This window comes from Elephas maximus, chromosome 2 (genome assembly GCF_024166365.1).
Source record: "Elephas maximus indicus isolate mEleMax1 chromosome 2, mEleMax1 primary haplotype, whole genome shotgun sequence".
Taxonomy (NCBI): Eukaryota; Metazoa; Chordata; class Mammalia; order Proboscidea; family Elephantidae; genus Elephas; species Elephas maximus.
In genome coordinates, this window is record NC_064820.1 from 85,105,653 (window position 1) to 85,127,600 (window position 21,948).

Genomic DNA, 21,948 nt, shown 5'->3' on the forward strand with positions numbered 1-21,948 from the left:
AAGCAGGCTCAGTCCAGGGCCGTGTGGGACCCTGGGCACATTCAGCCAAACACACAATGGCATGCCTCTCCCAGAATACCAATTCGGAGCCACCCGACCTTCCCCACCTCTGATTGGCTGCATCCCCAAAGCCAGCTCCTCTGAGCAGCAGCAGCCCATGGACAGTAGATGTCTGCCAGAACACAAGTCTCCAGTTCTGTCAGAGAAGAACTGCTTTGCATCTTCCTGGAAAGCCCTAGCATGAGATCACAAGGGGCAGGAAAGAAGCCACCTGCTAACAGCTCAGACCCTGAGGGGCTTGGAGAGTGGCTCTACCCTCTTACTGGCTCCTTTCATTGGGAGTCCCAGAAAAGGAGGAGCAGGAGAGAGAGAAGGGCACAGCAGCCAATGGCTTAGGCAGGTTTGGAAATGTGCACTAAGCCAGATAGGAGACAGCAGGAAGTAGTGGGGACTATGGCAAACAGGGGGCATGCCCACCCAAAGCTACACAAATGCAGATGTTTTAAAACCATCATGTCAGCTGAACAAAACATGCTTACAGGCCAGATTCTGCCCAGGCCCACCAGAAGTGTCTGACTTAGAGATATTCTGGTGACAATAGTAACTTCCTTTCTTTGCACACATTATAGTCCAGGAAGTGCTACACAGTTTAGCTTATGTAAGGTTAGGCTGAAGATCCACCAGTTGGTGAACTCAACTTACATAATAAAAAGAACTTCCTGGGGACAGAGTGGAGGGCAACTGTTAAATTAATCCTACAAGAAACCCTGGGGGTCTTCTGAGAGCTGGTCTAGTCACCCCATCACAAGGACTCCAGGACAGAGCCCAGGGTCAGCTCTGACATTATTGATCCCAGGCCTCCTTTACCAGTGCTGGCTGAAAATTGTAGCTCTGGAGGTGGGAACTTGGGCCTTTCATCTGTTCCATGTCCAGCCTCCTTCTCTGTCCAGGAGTGGTGGAAGGTATTGGCATTACTGAGCTCCTGTCCTCTTTCTCCACCCCATTCAGGTGACGGGGTGGGAGATATCTGTGAGACAGACTTTGACCAAGACCAAGTCATTGATCGGATTGATGTCTGCCCTGAGAATGCAGAGGTCACCTTGACTGACTTCAGGGCTTACCAGACTGTGGTCCTGGATCCTGAAGGGGATGCCCAGATCGATCCCAATTGGGTGGTTCTGAACCAGGTCAGTATCGCACCATTGGCAGGTCCCAGCCCAGCCAACAGCTCAGATTTGCATCTCAACAGGGATTCCTATGATAGCAGTGGGTGACATTTCAAAGGTGTTGACTGTGAGCCAGGCACAGTTCTACATCTCATTTATTCCTCACAGTGGTCCTATGACCAAGTGCTTTCAGTATCCCCATTTTACAGATGATAGAATCAAGTCATGAAAAGCTAAATGTCTTGCTCATGGTAGCACTGCTGGCAGAGGTAGGTGGAGTTGGAAGCAGGCAGCCTGAGTCCAGAGCCCATGCTCCTAATTTCTCCCATAGACTGCCTCCCACAGTGTCTTCCTCGCTGTGTAACTAAGAAAGGAAGGCACGAAGAGGCTTAGAAGACTTTCCAGAGTCACACAGAAAGTCACTTTTATTAGAACTATAAATTCCCCAATTAAGGGTTTATTGAATCAGCTTAAGTGACAGTTTTAACAAAATTATTTCAACTTTGTGGTTTTTTTTTACCTTCTTTACAAGTAGTGTCGTATGCTTTCTTCAGGCACAGAACAGGGTTGAGTAGTTACTCCCATAACATATGTATGTGGAGGTCAGACATCACTAACCACTCATCATGGTGTCTGGGCTCCCATGAGTTTACTCAGCCCCCTCTCCCTCACCTCTCTGCAGGGAATGGAGATTGTGCAGACCATGAACAGCGATCCCGGCCTGGCAGTGGGTATGTCCAGGGTCTCAGTCACCACTCCAAGTAGAATTCACTCTTTTCTGATACTCAGGTAGCTTGTCTATTTTTCTAATCTTATTGTGATCTCTACAGGGTATACAGCTTTTAATGGAGTTGACTTTGAAGGGACCTTCCATGTAAACACCCAGACAGATGATGACTACGCTGGCTTTATCTTTGGTTACCAAGATAGCTCTAGCTTCTATGTAGTCATGTGGAAGCAGACAGAGCAGACCTATTGGCAAGCCACCCCATTCCGGGCAGTTGCAGAACCTGGCATTCAACTCAAGGTATTGGTGGTTTGAAGCCACTCATCTCTTTCTCTGGGCCCTTTACCCTCCTTCTTTTAAATTCTGTAGCAGTTAATTTATCTAAGAAATTGATTCATCGATGCTAACGTTCAAGTCAAGGAAGACTAGTGCTAACCCTGGGGCCTTCATTCTTAGGTACTAGCTACATTCTAACCTTTGGATGATTGTAATGGTGGGACTTTCAGCCTGAGTAGGGTCAAACAGGTGGGAAGTTTGGGGGTTCATCTTCAGACACACTATGTTGGAAACTGGCTAACCTATTTCCTCAAGGGCCTTGTACAGGAGAACTGATAGGCTACCTCTGTCATGCTTGCTAGGAGAGGAGAAGGCTTTGGTAGCCAGACATTTGATGGAAGCTCTCATTGGGGAAATGTGGGGAGCAACAGATTTCCAGTAGGAAAAGTGAAGTGGGTGGTTAGTGGAATACTGGTTGATGCTTATTATTAAGGAGTTAGGGGAGTAACCTCTGTGGACATGCATTTAAGTGTTTGTGCTTTTGTCTGAAGCCAAGGCAGCTAGCTTGTAACCATGAATGCATCACCACACCATCACCTTAGGGCTCTGGGAAGCAGGAAGTGTGGTCTGTGCATCTTCTTTAAAAACTTCCTCATGTTGTTGTCCAGGCTGTTAAGTCTAAGACGGGCCCAGGAGAGCATCTCCGGAACTCCCTGTGGCACACTGGGGACACCAGCGACCAGGTCAGGCTGCTGTGGAAGGACTTCAGGAATGTAGGCTGGAAGGACAAGGTGTCCTACCGCTGGTTCCTGCAGCACAGGCCCCAGGTGGGCTACATCAGGTAGGCAGATGATCCATCTCCTCACTTTGCGCCTAAAGCAAAGCACATGCTCCCTTCTACATCCCTGAACCTCCTCTTCCCTGAGCAGTCCTGGCCTAGAAAATTCTTTAGGATAAGCCAGGACTTGTGAGACATTAGGCTGTGGCTTCCAGAAAAGAGGTGGGGGAAAGACACCCAGGCCCAGACTGTCCATCCTGGACATAAGGGCCAAACTGAGACTAGAAGGACCTTCTTGGGGGGAGGCTCTATCATTGGGGTTTGGATGGTGCACTTGAATGGCAGAACCTCTCCTACCATACTCTTCAGAGAAGTCTGAGAGTGGCCAGGCTGTGAGGCAAGCAGTGTGGCTGAGTCTCTAATCCACACCTTCCTCTGTGATACCACTGGGCCCTGTACCATCATATTATTGCTTATTTCACGCTGCATTGTAATGAGTCATACACAGTCTGTCTCCTCTGCTGGATTATAAACTCCATGAGGGCAGCACCTGTGTCTTAATTTATCTCAGTCTCCCCAGCACCAAGAACAATGCCTGACATGTACCAAGTGCAGTATGAACTGATCTTCGTGTCAGCTAGTTCGAGCTGCCTTCTTTCTCCATAGGAATTTTTAAAAAATAAATAAATAAAAACTTATTCACAGAAGTTAGGATGGTTTAGGACTACACCTTTGAAATTTAAATAGTATACTTGCTTTATCTCACTACTGAGACTTGCAGATAAACATCCACGCCAGCATGAGGAGTGCAATTAGGGAAGAGTACTGATTGCATTCTCCTGACCAGGGCAGGAAAGCAGCCAGTGGAATAAAGAAAGTCATGAGGGCTAACTTATATTTGTTCTTTGTGACATTACATTGACTACTCTGCTTCACAGTAAGATGGTCATGTTCTCAGCCATATCCAGCCCAAGGCCCTTTTTTTAATTAAAAAAATATATATATTTTGAAATGTCCCATTTTCTGTTCTAAAATTAAATCATAGAGAATATACGCATACATAATTTTAGAAAAATCAATCTGATCTCTAACAATATAATAAAGAAATAAGAATAATTTATAACAAAATAATGTAAATGTTCAGGCACAGCCACACAAAAAGACAAAATAGGTGCTTGCAACAGTACTGACAATCACTATAAAAGTGACGTTGTAATACAAGTTCATTGTGTTGGTGACTCAGATACTACAAGGGTGTTGCCAGTGGTGGTATAAATTTCTAAAATGATGAACAATTCTTAATTTTCAAACAAGACAAAGTACTCAGTCAGTTTCCAATTTTTCCTGGAAAATGGACTTTCTATTAAGATAGTATGAAAATACTTGGTGTTTATAAGGAAAAAGGCATTAGGTTCTAGGCGTAGATAATTATAAACAGGTACTTTACCTACCTGAATGTCTGCAGGAACAATCCAAATGCGTATGGCTTATGGGACGTGGGAGAAGTTTAGATTGTTCTGTGCAGGGAGGCCATCTAGCTTCCCTGGCTCCTGTCATTGAATTTCACTGCGACCACCAAAAATGCCCCACAGATTGCCAAAACTCTGCTGAAGGAGTGCTGCAGCTCTTGTTGAGAATCACTGCTCTGAGTTTCCACCAAATGATCTAAATCAGACCTAAAGGAAAGCAGAAGTTTTTAAAAGACAGTGAAGTCACAAAACCCCTGTACATGACATCAGGTTGTGATTTCTCTTTAACTTGTCATCAAGTACCCACTGCGCTTGACTCTGTGCCCAGCACTGTGTTAGACCTTTTGAGAGAGAAAAATTTGGAAGACGTGAACACGTGGTCCCTGGCCTCAAGGAGCTTTCAGTCTAGTAGGGAATGGGAGAATAGCTACAGCACAATCCAAGTCAGTGAAAAATGGATTATAAAAGAGACTTGTGGATAAGCAGTGGGACCCCGTGGGCCTGATAATGGGGTCTTCACCCTGAGCTTGGTTGCGGTTGCATGAATTCCTACTCTGGCTGCGTTGTCTGCAGGGTACGATTCTATGAAGGCTCCGAGGTGGTGGCTGACTCTGGCGTCACCATAGACACCACTATGCGTGGAGGCAGACTTGGTGTTTTCTGCTTCTCTCAAGAAAACATCATTTGGTCCAACCTCAAGTATCGCTGCAATGGTAATGTACATTCTTATTACTGCACAATATTATTACTAGAATTTATCAAATAACGCCATCTTTTACACTGCACTTTCCTCCCAAAAGCTCAAAGCTCAAGCCACATATTCATTAAAACCTTTGGAAGGGAAACAGAAAGTAGATACCATTTTTTCTATTTTATGGATGTGGAAATTTAGACCTACAAAATTTAACTGCTCGGGGTTTGGGGTTCAGTGAGAAATTCTGTCAGGTTTAATTTATAGGCAGCCTTTACATTCACATGGTTCAAACATAATCACAGACTCAAAATCCATTCTGCCGGCTAATTTTCTCTAGGCCTGTGAATGAGCACTCCTGGGCTTTCAGCCAACAATTTGCAAAGCATCGTGAAGTAGAAAATGGCTGCAGGGCCTTTTGGGCTTCTTGGGCAGGCTGACAGTGACCCCTACAGGATCTCCGCACAGTGCGAGATAGGCCAGGGTTCCTGGGGTTTAAGGAGCCCCGGTGGTGCAGTGGTTAACAGCTCAGCCGCCAACCAAAAGGTCGGCAGTTCAAATCTACCAACCGCTTCTGGGAAACCCTATGAGGCAGTTCTACTCAGTCCTATAGGGTCGTTATGAGTCGGAATCCACTCAACGGCAATGAGGTTTTTTTTTTTTTTTTTACTAACATCCCCAAGGAGCCCTGGTGGTACAGTGGTTAAAGTCCTTGGCTGTTAACCAGAAGGTCAAACCCATCACCTGCTCCACAGGAGAAAGATGTGACATTCTGCTTCTGTAAAGATTACCTACAGCCTTGAAAACGTGGGGCAGTTCTACTCTGTCCTATGGGGTCACTATGAGTTAGAATTGAATCAATGGCAATGGGTTTGGTTTTGGTTTTTTACTAACCTCTCTTGCCCCTGTTCTTGTTTACAGACACCATTCCAGAGGACTTCCAAGAGTTTCAAACCCAGAATTTTGATCACTTGGATAATTAAACCGAGGAAGCCATCTGTAACTGCTTTTCCAAACACTAAAGCCATACATTTTTTTAACTTCCTATGATTTTATTTGTATACACTGTGGTTTTCTTTTACCAGCCCAGATATATCAAAACTTTTTATATGAATGTGGCAATAAAGGAGAAGAGATGATTTCTAAAAACCATGTCAGACATCGTTTAGGCGTGGCTCAGGTCTTGATGGTGTGTCTGTTGTGCTCTGCAGTATACACATTGAAACTGCAGGGGGATCTTTTTTTTCTCAGACCAGGTCAGTCAGCCAGATTGAATGTGTGCATGGATCAGAAGGCCCAGGTCAAAGGTCTCATCTCTGGTCACTCCAATTAGCGTCACACAAAAACACCTAGCAGTTATATGCTCATCTCAGCAGCCTCCTCAATCTAAGGAGTCTCAAAAATACAAGCTCAGGGGTCACCTTCCCTGTGAAGACTCTTCTGACCAATCCCAGGGCAGATTTGTCCAATGCTGTTGGCTCCCTCCCACTTGGCTCCCTCCCACCTGCCTCCCCACACACACATTCTACACAGACTTTTATCCCAACACCTGCGTGATTATTACGCTTATTTATATATTTGGCTCCCCCTAGTGGAAACTGAGTTTATTGCGCATAAAGGATCACGTTTTACTACAATCTGTATTCCCAATGCCTAATACAGTACCTGGCATGTAGTAGATACCCAATGAATGCTTGTTTGGATGGATGGACGGATGGATGGATGGAGGGAGGGATGGAGGGAGGGATGGGATGGATAGTTTGGATGGATTGGATGGGTGGGTGGCTGGATGCCTCTTAAGTAACATAGATAATAGGTGGATCATACAAGCCTTGTTAGATCAAAAATCTGTTCACATCACATCATCTAACTACAGTAGTATCAGTAGCTTCACTGTATGTACAGGGCAGAAGCTTACCTTATTTGTGAACTAGACTATTTTATATTTCATTTTTAAGTAAGAAATCAAGGCAAATTTTCAAAATTTCATAAATTCTCTCAGAGAATTTTTAACAAGAGGCTGGTAGATTCAGTGGTGTGCTGAAACCAGCTCACAAGAGCCAACTATTCAGTTTTTAGGAAGTTTGTGAGCCTGTTGTTAAACAGTTGACAGCTTGAAGCTGGCTGTGATGAGAGTTTTACACCACAGAAATCAGCAAACACAACAAATCAATCTCCTTCCCCAGAAGCTGATTGTTAAACATTTACCAGCACACAAGGGGAAAGACCCAGCTACTTTGTCCTATTCCTAGTCGTCTCTCCTCTATGTTTCAGAAGCTGATGTACAAAAAGTTGAAGCTTTCAGAAAACTTGGTGTTTCAGAATTGGAGGAGTGAAATAAGCTGGGTAAATCAAAAAGCACTTGAGAGAGGCTACCTAGATGCAGGTTTTGGGAATAGGCTGGCAAGGATGGTGGTGCCTTCTGCCCCAAGTTGCTCCCAGGGCTTCCTGAATGCTTTTTGTACTCAGTTTTAACACAGTGACTCAGATACCTATTAGAGTTCCATTCAGGTTAGTAAAATTCTTATTCAAAAGTGAAAATATCATAACACAACAACAAAAAGACAACACAATTTAAAAATGGGCAAAATACTTGAATAGGCATTTCTCCAAAGAAGATATACAAATGACAACCAGGACATGAAAAGATGCTCAATATCATTAGGGAAATACAATAAAAACCACAATGAAATATTTCCTCATACCCACTAGGATGGCTATTATCAAAGATTCATAATATAACGTGTTGGTGAGGATGTGAAGAAATTAGATCCCTCATGCATTGCTGGTAGGAATGTAAAATGGTACACCTGCTACAGGAAACTGTTTGAAGTTCCTCAATAAGTTAAACATAGAATTACTGTATGACACAGGAATTCTACTTCTAGGTATGTACCCAAAAGAATTGAAAAAAAGTACTCAAAAACTTGTATAAAAAAATAAAACCAAACCTGTTGCCGTCGAGTCGATTCCAACTCATAAGGAATGTTCATAATGGCATTATTCAAAATAACAAAAATGTCCATGAACTGATGACTGGATAAACAAAATGTGGTATATCCTTACAATGGAATACTATTCAGCTATAAAAAGGAATGAAATAGTGATACATGCTACTAAAATGGATGAACCTTGAAAATATTATGTTAACTGAAAGAAACCAGATGCAGAAAAGCCACGTATCGTATGGTTCCATTTATATGAAGTGACCAGGATAGGCAAATGCACAGAGACAGGAAATAGACAGGTGGTTGCCAAGAGTTGGGGGAAGGGGGAGAGTGGGAAATGATTGATTAATGGGTACGAGGTTTCCTATTGGGGTGATGAAATGTTTTGTAACTAGATAGATGTGACACTTGCACAACACTGTAAATGTCACTGGATTATACTTTAAAATGGTTAATTTTATGTGAATTTTACCTCAAATTTTTTTCAATGTGAAAATACTTCTGGGATTATGAGCGGCCATTAATCACTCACCAGCCACTTTGAATTCATTCAGATGCCTCTACTCCTGACTTCTTGGCAAGACCAAGGGTACTGAGGGAATGGAAGTTGTGACTGGGAAAGAGAAGAGGACTGCCATGTTTGATGTACTGTGGAGAACAGGCCATGCCTAGTCGTTATGAGTCAGAATCAACCCAATGGAACTGGGCAGTGGAGCCCCACAGGATGTGGGGGACAGGAGGGCAATGGGAACATGAGGAGGAGGATCTGGGGTATGGGAGGAGATGCAGAATGGGGGGTGAAAGGAAAGGCTAATAGCACTTTTTGCCTACACCCAAAAAAGAAGCAGGAAGCTCTTCTTTCTCTCCCATTTTGTATTTCAGAATTGTTATAGGTGATTGCCCTTAGCTTAATTTTGGTGCTGGGCTATAGAGACAAAGAGAATGAGAAAGATGCCAAATCCAATCACCTGCTATTTAAATATCTGTAAGTATTATATCCCAGAACAGGACAATAACTCAAAATAGACTCAAGCATCAAAAAGGAATCTGATCAAGAGGTGAAACACCTTGAGAACTACGTGATCTGCCACTTGGATCTCATGGAGTCAGATGTGAGGTGATTTAAGTCAGAAGGGGTGGCCAGACAAAGGAGGGAAAAGGATTTCCCAAGGCTGGTGGAACACAGGGGTGGTGGGGCCTGCAGAGGTCATATCTATCCCACTCCCACAGGGCATGACAAGGCAGGAGGAGCTTCTGATGGGGCATCTGTCGGTGGCTGTGGACTGGACACTTAGCCCATACCCTGAGAGCAGAGGGCTACTGATAGCCATGCCTGCAACAGCTGGCAGGCCCACAATGAGGAGCACTACTGTCGCCATCCTAACATGCGCCCCCAGGTTGTGGATGACCAGATCCCCACTGCCGCATCCAGTAACCAAAAAGCAATGGTAGTAATTACTGCGCTGTTGTTAGGTGCCCTTGAGTTGGTTTCAGCTTATACTGACCCTGTATACAACAGAACAAGACACTGCCTGATCTTGCACCATCTTCACAATAGTTGCTATATTTGAGGCCATTGTTGCAGCCACTGTGTCAATCCATCTCATTGAAGGTCCTCCTCTTTTTCACTGACCCTCTATCTTACCAAGGATGATATCCTTCTCCAGGGACTGGTGTCTCCTGATAACATGTCCCAAGTACGTGAGACAAAGTCTCACCATTCTCGCTTCCAAGGAGTACTCTGGCTGTACTTCTTCCAAGACAGACTTTTCGTTCTTCGCCCAATCCATGGTATATTCAATATTCTTCACCAACACTATAATTCAAAGGCATCAATTCTGACTTCCGGCCAACGTGGTGCCATAGGCAGAAGCACCACACCATCCCTCTACAGCAAAAAAAAAAAAAAATTTTAACAAAGACCCGAAAAACTAAGTTAAACAGAGATAAACATCATTCCTGTAACCTGAAGTGTCAAATGAAGAGATAAAGAACTCAGCCAAACACCAAATGGAATAAGAAACTGACAGAGGTCAGACAGCGAGGAGAGATACCTGCGGAGCTCTCCATCACTGACGCAGCATGGATCCGCCATCTTGGACTCGTGTTGGGGATAGGCAGACAAGGAACACAGGAAAGCAGCTTCATGGAACTCCAGCAGGAGCCAGAGCACCCAGTAACCAGCAACACGTGCTTTCCCACCCCCCATTCTGTCCCCTACCTTCAAGCTTCCTGGCTGGCTGCAGTGGCTCGACCATGGATTTGCTGCATGGATTTGCCCCCCCTGCTTCGGAGATTGGCGGACAGAGAGTACAGGAAACCAGCTTCACAAAGTTCCCAGCGGAAGACAGAGCACAGGGTAATGAGCAGTATGCACTTTCCTAACCCCCTCTTTTGCCTCTCCCTTTCAGCCTCCTCTGCTTCCCACCAGCTGAAGTCTCTTGGCCAGGAGGCAACTGCTTTGGCCTCAGGCTGCTTGGATTTGCCCTGCCCACACTGGCCATACTCCTGCGCTGGTGTAGGTTCTTCCTGTCTCTTTTGGGTTCTTCTGTGCCTCCTACCACCTGCCCCTCCTTTCTCTGGAACACCTGGCTCCGTGTGCCATCTTTGCTTCTTCTTGAAAGGCTGTGAAGCCACGCTTGACTGGGGAACCATTCCCCCGGCCCGCAACACCATGCTATGGGATCCCTGGGGCTTTTTTTTTTGCCTTGTTTTGCTTTTGTTGTTTTGTTTGTTTTCTTTTTCTTTTTGCAGCTTGGGAGCCCCTTCTAGCCAGGCTCCACTGCATGGCTTAGGAGCCACTCCCCCAATCTAGGCAGCCGTGTAGGTGGGATCCCTGGGGGCATTTCTTTTTTTCCTTCTTTCTTTTTTTTTTTTTTATTTTCTCTCTTTTCCCATTTCTGTCTTTCCTCATTTCTCAGATCTCGTCTCTCTACACTTATCTTCTTTTCCTGTCTCCTGAATACCTGTCTCCTGAATACCTGTGGCTGTGGGATATCTATGCCCCTTCTAGCCAGGCTATACTGCACAGCCTGGGAGTTACTTCCCCAGTTTTAGCAGCCCTATCGGTGAGACCCCGGGGCTCCTGGGGGCTTTTCTTTTTTTCTTTTCCAAATTTTTATCTAGTTATTTTTTCTTTCTTTTTCCCTTTTCCTTTCTCCTTTTTGCTTTCCTCCATTTCTTGGTTTCTTTCTCTCCACTCCAATGGCAAGCTCCCTTAGTACCTTTTTCTTTCTTTCTTTGCTTGTTTCTTTTTAGCTCCTGTTTCTCTCTCCTCTCTCTCCTGTTCCCCATTCCCCTATTAGTGCCACACATCACAACCTCCCCCTCTTTCCTGCCTACCTGCACTATGCACTGAACATCACACCCCCAAGCAGCACAGACACGACCTACTGGAACCTGCCCAGCACTGATTCCTGGCCTGTCCTGTTGGCCCTAGTATGTGCCACAAACAGCCCATCCCAGCCTCCCCTTCAGCTGGACTTGCCCTGCTGCACCATAGCTGATTGACTGGCCCTGCCCATTGGACAAGGAGGTGAAAAGTATTGTGACTACAGATGAGCAAACAACAAAGAATGCACAGCCCACCTGCTCAGACATAACCAAATAAAACAAAAAAGGAGGATGAAACAAATAAATCTACAATCAAGAAACGAAGAAAATAACACTGAATGTCCTGAAGACAGCAGACAATATCAAAACATATAAAAAAAGGACAGGATGGGTCCAGTAGGCATCCAAAAGAGAGGATCATTGAAGAATTGCTGACAGAAAACTTCCCTAATGTCATGAATGATGAAAAGCTGACCATCCAAGAAGCTCAACAAATCCCATGTAGGATAGACCTCAAAAGAAAAACACCAAGGCATATCATAATCACACTCGCTAAAACCAAAGGCAAAAAATCCTGTGAGCACCTTTAGAAAAACAAAAAGACACATACAGAGGAGAAACAATAAAACTAAGCTCTCATTATTCAGCAGAAACCATGCAGGCAAGAAGGCAATGGAAAAACATATATAAAACCTTGAAAGAAAGAATTGCCAACCGAGAATAATATATCCTGCAAAACTTTAGTTCAAATATGATGGTGAAATTAGGACATTTCCAGATAAACAGAAATGAAGGAAATATGTAAAAACCAAACCAAACTTACAAGGATTATTAAAGGGAGCCCTTTAGTCTGAGAACAAACAATATCAGACCACAGCCTGAATGTAGGATGCAAGATTGTATCAGCCAGATACCAACTTAGGAAATGAACTCTCAAGGGCTATCCAAAACCAAAAGAAGTGCATCAGGGAACCAGAGAGGTTAATCTGTAAATGCGAACAACGTCAGAACAATAGAAGAGGGAATAAACGATATAGGTGTAGAACTTTCTAATGGAGAGGAAGGCAAGGCGATACCAAGTAATACTAGACTGATTCAAACCTAGGAAGATAAGGTTAAATTTCAAGGTAACCACAAAGAAAGTTAATAAACCTACTCATCAAGATAAAGAAGAAAAACATAAAGTCTCAATAAAAACAAAATCTACAAAAACAAAATAAATCCACAAACAAAAGGAACTCAGCACAGGAGAGTAAGAGGAACAAAGAAAATGTTACCACCACAAAAAAAAAAAAAAAAAACACTACAAAATGACAGCAATAAACTCACACCTATCAATAATTTCACCAAATGTAAATGACCTAAATGCACCCATAAAGAGACACACAGTGACAGAATGGAAAACTGAATGGGATCCATCAATATGCTATCTACAAGAGACACGCCTTAGAAACAAAGATGTAAATTTATTAAAAATCAAAGGATGGGGGGAAAAAAAGCAAATAACTACCAAAAAAGAGCAGGAGTGACAAAACTAATCTCAGATGAGATAGACTTTAAAACAAAATCTACCATAAAAGACAAAGAAGGGCACTATATAATGATTAAAGGGACAATCCATCATGAAGACTTAACCATAATAAACATCTACTCACCCAATGACAAGACTCCAAAATACATAAAACAAACTCTAACAGCACTGAAAACAGAAATTGACAGTTCCACAATAATAGTAGGAGACTTTAACACGCCACTCTCAGTAAAGGACAGAACATCTAGAAAGAAACTCAACAAAGATACAGAAGAGCTAAAGAGAACAATCAGCTAACTCGATCTCATAGACATATATAGAACACTCCACCCAACAGCTGCAAAGTACACATTCTTTTCCAACACACATGGAACGTTCTCCAGAATAGACCACATCTTAGGCCACAGAGCAACCCTCAACAAAATCCAAAACACTGATATAATACAAAGTATCTTCTCTGACCACAATTCCATCAAAGTATAAATTAACAACAGGAAGAGTAAGGAAAAAATCAGTTACATGGAAACTGAATAATACCCTGCTTAAAAACCACTGGGTAATAGAAGAAATCAAAGATGGAATCAAAAAGTTCCTAAAATCAAACAAGAATGAAAACCCATCATACCAAAACCTTTGTGAAATAGGCTGCTCAGCCATATTGAAAACCCCAGTCAACACCCCTTCTGCCCTCTCTTTGTCTTGCTAACCACAAGCTTGTTTTGAGCAGGAAGTTGCAGCAGGTAGTGGCTCCGTCCACTGACTAGCCCTAGTTACACCTTGAAGCATGCACAGATTGAAATCACATCCTTCAACTGACCCCTCCCCCAAATATAGGCATGGGAGGGCTAAAGGCAGAAAATTCCAGGTATCAAACCCAACCCCCTGATGCCACTGAAAACAAAAAGCTCCCCAGCCCCCTTAGTCATCGAGCACGTGGCTTTAAGGTCACTAGACCCCACGTGCTCCTTGTATGCGCAGACAATAAACTTGCCACTTTCTGTTTCCGTTGCAATCAGTGTCCGTCTTATTTCAATTGGCTAATAAGACAGGACAAGAACCCGAGCGGCGTTCAGTTACATTTGGGACACAGCAAAGGCAGTCCTCAGAGGTCAATTTATAGCACTAGATGCACACATCAAAAAAGAAGCAAGGGACAAAATCAAAACATTAGTTATACAACTTGAGCATATAGAAAGAGAACAGCAAAAGAAGCCCAGAGCCACCAGAAGAAAGGAAATAATAAAGACCGGAGCAGAAATAAATGAAATAGAGAATAGAAAAACAATAGAAAGGATCAACAAAACCACAAGTTGGTTCTTTGAAAGGATCAACAAAATCGAGAAACTGACTTCCCAAACTGACAAAAGAAAAACAGAAGAGAACTCAAATAACCCAAATAAGAAATGAAATGGGGGACATTACAACAGACCCAACTGAAATAAAAAGGATCACAACAGAGTATTATGAAAAACTATACTGCAACAAATTTGAAAATCTAGAGGAAATGGACAAGTTTCTAGAGACACACTACCTACCCAAACTAACACAAAATGACATTGAAAATCTGAACAGATCTATAACAAGAGGAGAGATTGAAAAAGTAATAAAAAAGAACTCCCAACCAAAAAAAGCCCTGGCCTAGATGCCTTCACTGGAGAATCCTACCAAACATTCACAGAAAAACTTACACTGTTACTACTCAAACTATTTCAGAACATAGAAAAGGAAGCGATACTTCCGAATTCATTTTATGAAGCCAGCATAACCCTGATACCAAAACCAGGCAAAGACATCACAAAAAAAGAAAATTACAGACTACTAACTCTCATGAATATAGATGTAAAAATTGTCAACAAAATTCTAGCCAATAGAATTCAGCATCATATAAAAAAAAATACCGTGACCAAGTAGGATTCATACCAGGTATGCAAGATGGTTCAACATTAGAAAATCAATCAATGTAATCCATGCATAAATAAAAAGGAAGAAAAGAATCACATGACTATCTCAATCAATGCAGAAAAGGCATTTGACGAAGTTCAACACACATTCCTGACAAAAACTCTCAATAAAATGGGTATAGAAGGGAAATTTTTCAACACAATAAAGGACATCTATGCAAAACCAATGGCCAGCAACATTCTCAAAGGAGAGAGGCTGAAAACATTCCCCTTGAGAACAGGAACAACACAAGGATGCCCTTTATCACCACTCCTATTTAATATTGCCTTAGCTAGAGCAATAAGGCAAGAAACAGAAATAAAGGGCATCCAAATTGGTAATGAAAAAGTTAAACACTCCCTATTTACAGGTGATATGATACTAAGAAAATCCAAAAGACTCCACCAGAAAACTACTGGAACTAATAGATTAAGCAGAGTAGCAGGATACAAGATCAACACAAAAAAATCAGTTGGAGTCCTATACACCAATAAAGAGAACGATGAAAATGAAATCAGGAAAACAATATCATTTATAATAGCCCCTAAAAAAATAAAATACTTGGGAATAAATCTAACCAGGAATGTAAAAGACCTATATAAAGAAAACTACAAAACACTACTGCAAGAAACCAAAAGAGATCTACATAAATGGAAAAACATGCCATGCTCATGGATAGGTAGACTCAACATTGTGAAACTGACAATTCTACCCAAAGCGATTTACAAATACAATGCAATACCAATCCAAATACCAACAACATTCTTTAAAGAGATGGACAAACTTATCATTAACTTTATATGGAAAGGAAAGAAGCCCCAAATAAGTAAAGCACTACTGAAGAAGAAGAAGAAGGTAGGAGGACTCACACTACCTGACCTCAGAACCTACTATACAGCTACGGTGGTCAAAACAGCCTGGTACTGATACAATGACAGATACATTGACCAATGGAACAGGATTGAGAACCCAGATGTAAATCCATACACCTATGGTCACCTGATCTTCAACAAGGGCCCAAAGTCCATTAAATGGGGAAAAGACAGTCTTTTTAACAAATGGTGCTGGCAAAACTGGATGTCCACCTGTAAAAAAATGAAACAGGGCCCATACCTTACACCATATACAAAAACTAACTCAAAGTGGATCAAAGACCTAAATATAAAGCCCAAAACCATGACGTTCATAGAAGAAAAAATAGGATCAGCGTTAGAGGCCCTAATACATGGCATTAACAGGATACAAACCATAACTAACACACAAACTCCAGAAGATAAGCTAGATAACTAGGATCTTCTAAAAATTAAACACTTACGCTCATCAAAAGACTTCACCAAAAGAGTATAAACTGGGGAAAAAAAGTTGGCTATTTCAAATCAGACAAAAGTCTAATCTCTAAAATCTACAGGAAAATCCAACACCTCTACAACAAAAAGACAAATAAGCCAACTGAAAAATGGGCAAAGGAAATGAATAGACACTTCACCAAAGAAGGCATTCAAGTGGCCAACAGACACATGAGGAATGCTCACAGACTCTAGCCATCAGAGAAATGCAAATCAAAATGACAATGAGATCCCATCTCACCCCCGGCATTACTGACAGGAATCGATAAAACAGCAAATAACAAATGTTGGAGAGGCTGTGGGGAGATCAGAACTCTTATGCACTGCTGGTGGGAATCCAAAATGATACAACCACTTTGGAAAATGATATGGCACTTCCTTAGAAAGCTAGAAATAGAAATACCATATGATCCACAATCCCACTCCTAGGAATATATCCTAGAGAAATAAGAGTTGCCACTAGAATAGATACAAGTACGCCCATGTTCACTGAGGCATTGTTACCAATAGCGAAAATACGGAAACAACCTAGATGCCCATCAACAGATAAACAGATAAAAAAAACGTGGTGCGTGCACACAATGGAGTAGTACGCAATGCTGAAGAACGATGAATCTGTGAAGCATCACATAACATGGATGCACTGGAGGACGCTATGCTGAATGAAATAAGTCACTCACAAAAGGACAAATACTGTATGAGACCACTCACTATTCACAATAGCCAAAAGGCAGAAACAAACCCAAGTGTCCCTCAACAAAGAGGTTTTTTTTTTTTGAACATGAAAAATGTTCATGTATTTCCTGAAGAGTTGAATAAACAAAATGTGATATATACATACAATGGGATATTATTCAGCCATAAAGAAAAATGAAGTTCTGATAAGTGCTGTGACATGGTTGAACCTTGGAAACATTATGCTGAATGAAATAAGTCAGACACAAAAGGACAAATACTGCATGAAGCATGTATATGAAATATCTAGAACAGGCAAATGCATAGAGACCAATGTTGATTAGTGGTTACCAGAGGCAGGTGAAGAAGTATTGCTTAAGGGGCACTGAGTTTCTGTCAACAGTGATGAAGAAATTTGGAAACAGTGGTGGTGGTTATACAACATGGTGAGTATAATTAATGCCACTGAATTGCACACATAGAAATGATTGAAATGGCAAATGTTTTATTATGTGTATTTCACAATAAACTTTTTTTTTTTTAAGAAAGAAAGAAAAGAAATGGCCACAAAGGATAAGACGCCTATTCTCCTCTCTTGAAACCATGCAAGGATTCCTGAATGGGAGGATGAGGTTGAGGAAGGAGCCCAAAGACCTGATATTAGGGGTTAGCTGGGTGGGAGGGTAGGAGGACAGAGTGAGAGCAGGGAGCGGGGCAGATGGAAGAAAAGTGGAGGAAGGGAGGACCTGAGGGGCAGCACCAAAGGGGCCTGCAGTCAGTGGGGAAATGGGCAGCAGGGAGAGCCAGGGCCACCTCCAGGCCCCGTACTCCCAACCTCAGAAGGCGTTTCTAGTTACACTGTCCATCTATCCTGCAGTCACCACTGGCAGACACAGGCAGCCCTAGACCCACACGCAGAAGTGGGGAGCCTGCAAAGTGCCCTGAATGTAGATTTCTAGCCTCCTAAACCATGAAAAAATAAATTTCTGTTTGTTAAAGCCACTCACTTGTGGTATTTCTGTTATTAGCCGCACTAGACAACTAAGACAAGGAGTATGATATTAAATGATATAAATGAGAAAAATTAAAATTGAAATAAAACAAACATTTTTGGTTTTACTTCCCAACTCAAACTCACTCCAAGACTGGACTTCAACTCAGTTTAATTTCAGTTGCCTGAGCAAACTGGACCGGGATTATTCAGCTCCTACTGTTTGGATTAAGTTCTTAAAAGTAAAATATGCTTGTTAGCCCAGAACTGAAACCATTCCCAAAGCCCACTCTTCAGACAAAGATTAGACAGGACTATAAAACAAAAAATAATACACATCAGGAATGTGCTTCTTAGTTCAATCTGATACACGAGACTTGTTGGTGGGCTCTAGCACACAAGTGGCCCCTTTATTAAGTTTTACTTGCTAAACCAAAAAACGAAACCCGCTGCTGTCAAGTTGATTCCAACCCTAGAAATTCCAGCTCATCATGACCCCATAGGACAGAGTAGAACAGCCCCATAGAGTTCCAGAGGCTGAAAATCTGTACAGAAGTAGACTGCCACAAAGTTCTCCCACAGCAGGGCTCGTGGGCTGGAACCACTGACTTTTCAGTTAGCAACCATGCGCTTAACCCACTGCATCACCAGGGCCCCATGTTTTGGGGGTTGACCAAACCAAACCCATTGCCTTGCAGTTAATTCCGACTCATAGCAATCCCATAGGACAGAGCAGAACTGCTCCATGAGGTTTCCAGGGAGGGGCTGGTGGATTTGAACTGCCAGCCTTTTGGTTAGCAGCCAGGCTCTTAACCACTGCACCATCAGGGCTCCTAAGTGATATTAAATTTGTAGGCTATAAAACACAATGGAAAATAGCTGTTGTCCACAGAAGGACTGTCAAACTGAGTGTGACCATCTGTTGCCACATTTTATTTTGTTGTTTCCCAAACAGTCGTTCATTAAGTGCTTATTTTATAGCATCCAATAGAATATACAGTAGCAGACATCTAATGCCTAAGGAATATTTGTTAAAGGAAAATTTTAATTGAAAAAAAAATCTGATTTTTTTATGAGTTATGTTCACAATAATTACACCCAACTCCCACCCCTCTCCCACCGAAGTCTGAAGATCAGGATCTGAGAAATAACGTCTCAAAAGTCCCTTCTGGTACCTTGACTTTCCGTGAACTCCTGGAGGATGAGGAGGGTGCCATGCTCTTCTCCACACACCTCGCTCCACTGGGCAATAAAGTTTTGGTGCATTGGAAAGGCCAACCAGCTTCCAACAGCAAAAGGCCTCAAGGTCGTGTTTCTTTTCATAAAATCCACTAACCCAGAAACCCAGTGCCGACGAGTCGATTCTAAAATCCACTAGGGGGCAGCAATCCTCCAAAGATCGCCCTATTCTAAACGAGCAGCTCTTTTTTTTTTTTTAGCAAAAAAACTATTCCTAAAGTTCACCTTTTTTTTTTTTTTTTTAAAGTTCACCTTACTTGGGGTTTGAACCTGGATCCCTCAGAGCGCCTCTAGCCCATACGGTGCTTACTGACAGAAAACAGGCTGGATTTCGGTCCCATCTACGTCTCCTTGGCTTGTTGCCTTTAGGAAGTACACAGACGAAACATTCTTAAACGGAGTCCGGGCCAGCCTGAGGCTTGAGAAGGAACTCGTTGGGATCCATCTTCCCAATCCACACCTGGCCTTACTTATATCCAGGAATTTCTGTTTCTATGACTGTGGCAGATGCTTTTGGTGGCCTGCCCACATCTCTGACCACTTCTTTACTCGTTGACTTCAAACAGCCAGCACCTGCAGTTCTTCCTCTGCGGGCTTTCCCTGTTGCCAAAGCCAGTTTTTCTACCCATGATGGAGGCTGAAAGTGTGAGAAATTAAGAGCCCCCAGGAACAGTGACTAAGGGAAGCTGGTTGTCAGAGGACAGCCGCAGCAAGGAAAGACCCTCACTGCGGGTCCTGGCAGATAAGCTGAAGAACTGACACATAGCCCTTTCCAGATTCATGCGTTTATTCAGGGAAACTTACTGACAGGGGCAAGCAGCTGCTCTCCAGTGGCAGCTGGCTGGAGTATTTTCTGCAACCACCTAGCAAGGGACCCGAGCTTACATACCATTCCAGTTGGGGCCAAGGATCATTGTTTTTCTCCCACATCCTTGGGCAGTCAGTGTTCCCAAGGACTTCATGTCCAGGCCCAGATGTTTTCCTTCTTGTTGCTAAGGCATTCTTCGGCCTTGGCCACTGGCCCAGTCATGCCTCTCCCGGCTTTGTACCTTAGCCCAAGTCCATCCCAAATTCATCTCCAGCATGCTTCAGGGAAGAGCAAAGCTGATTCCACTAGGGAGGGGATGCATATAGCTGAATAGCATTACCCTACACCGGTGTATAAAAATCCCAGCTCTCTCATCACGTGGGGATTGCTCTGAGGCAAGCATTCTACGTTGTTCCAGCATGAATAAGCTTCAGTTGCCCTCAGTGGCATTTGCCTCACTCTCCCCATGGTTCCTTCACCTCCCAAATAAACAACAACACTCAAAATCCTTACCTCAGGGTCTGCTTCTGGGGTAACCAACTTAAATTCCCATCAGCACCGGCCCACTCAGACTTTACGTAAATCCGGAATTGGGTCATCTTAGGTTGGAAAGGACACCCTGTGCTCATACGTGCAGAAATTTCCAGCTTCTTCCAGAACCAACTATTCCAAAGACATCCATCTCATTCAACCACTGGGCTAGGCTTTATTGCCCCTCCAAGAATATCCCCGAAGCCCAATAAGTAAACCAAAAACTAGAACAAAAAAGGAATATGGTACTGGTTCTCAGCCACCTTTTTAACCCCTCCCACCACAGCCCCTGGCCCTAGGTAAATATCTGTTCATCAGAGAAGCAACTGGAATACAGCAGCCTGCCTCTGATTGACAACACTCCTCCTTCCAATCCTCTACTAAGCTATCTTATCTTCGTGGGCAACAAGTCTGCTTCCCCTAGTATTACTCTTTTTGCACATGACTTGATAAAGAAAATGCATTTGGTTTTTTCAAACTATTCTTCTGCATCCTCAGAAGAGTGTGCCAGGAACATACTCTCAAAACAGCCTGTTTATTCCTAGTATATTTTCATTTTAGCAAGAGCAGCTGTCACTCCTACTGGAGATCTGCTGACTTATTGAGGACTGCTCTGTCTCACCCCTTGCCGCTTGCCCAAAGGGAAAATTTAATTCACATGTAGAATGCCTGCTTCAACCTCCTACCCAATTCAGGGATCCCCTCAAGTGCCTCCCTGAACAACAGTTACTTTAACGCATAGATGAGAAGCAGGGACAGATTACCCAAAAAACAAGGTAAGCCCGTGCTTAGGATATCAACAAAACAGGGGCACCACTTGGCTAAAGCAAAGACCCATGGGACGCCAAGCAGACAGGGCACAAGGAAAGGTGAGCGCCACAGTGGAAGGGAACTGACAAGGCACTAAATGAAATCGATACCAGCTCCAGTGCATGAGAACGTACTGGCTGGAAATAAAGTTCATGCAGGATCATGAGGCCGCCCACATGCAAGGTGTTTAAGCTATGAGGCCCCTACCACTTCAACACCTTTGTTGACATCTGTCTCTTGTGGTCCCCTCCCATGTAATTGAAACTCCTTATCTTAGTGGGTCTGTTGGGAGTATATCATGTCTTTCTAAGAAACAAGACGTGGGGGTGTGCCGTCCAGCCTAACTCTCCATACATTCACCCAATATGCAACTGGATCCAACACGAGCAGTTACTGGTCAAGGACAGATTATATCAGTAGCTAATAGGTCTCTGATCCATTTTGAGAGAACCGTCTTATACATGCACGTCTACTGACCCAGAAACTCCAATCAGGAGGGCGACCGATGCTCTTTGCCATGATACAAACGCAAAGGTATGCTATTGCGCACATTCTGGTAAACAACCTATGGGAACTCCAGTTCCAGATGACATGCAAAAGCAAGGGAAATTGAATAAGTCAACCATTGCAATGAATTCAATCAAATTACTTTTTAACCGTATAGCATTTACATACAGAGTTATGTCCT

General features: G+C 43.0%; 1 protein-coding gene and 1 long non-coding RNA gene across 4 annotated transcripts in view; one reads left to right on the top strand and one right to left on the bottom strand.

The window, feature by feature from the left end:
• Positions 1–6,239, top strand: part of THBS4 (thrombospondin 4) — a 48,637-nt gene extending 42,398 nt beyond the window's left edge. For both annotated transcript variants that reach the window (XM_049866735.1, XM_049866743.1), the window contains exons 17-22: positions 1,009–1,187; positions 1,849–1,897; positions 1,997–2,193; positions 2,838–3,010; positions 4,990–5,129; positions 6,029–6,239. In XM_049866735.1, the coding sequence (XP_049722692.1) occupies positions 1,009–1,187; positions 1,849–1,897; positions 1,997–2,193; positions 2,838–3,010; positions 4,990–5,129; positions 6,029–6,090 (800 nt within the window). In that variant the 3' untranslated portion in view covers positions 6,091–6,239. The remainder of the gene's footprint in view (positions 1–1,008; positions 1,188–1,848; positions 1,898–1,996; positions 2,194–2,837; positions 3,011–4,989; positions 5,130–6,028) is intronic.
• LOC126066067 (uncharacterized) overlaps positions 1–20,305 on the bottom strand; it is a 32,970-nt gene extending 12,665 nt beyond the window's left edge. Inside the window, exons 1-3 of one of the 2 annotated variants that reach the window (XR_007514998.1) lie at positions 20,001–20,305; positions 9,701–9,943; positions 4,399–4,623 (exon numbers count right to left, since the gene is read on the bottom strand). This is a non-coding gene — a long non-coding RNA (uncharacterized LOC126066067). Of the gene's footprint in view, positions 1–4,398; positions 4,624–9,700; positions 9,944–19,047; positions 19,349–20,000 lie in introns of those variants that run through there. The other variant, XR_007514997.1, reaches the window with a different exon arrangement.
• Positions 20,306–21,948: the final 1,643 nt, after the last annotated feature.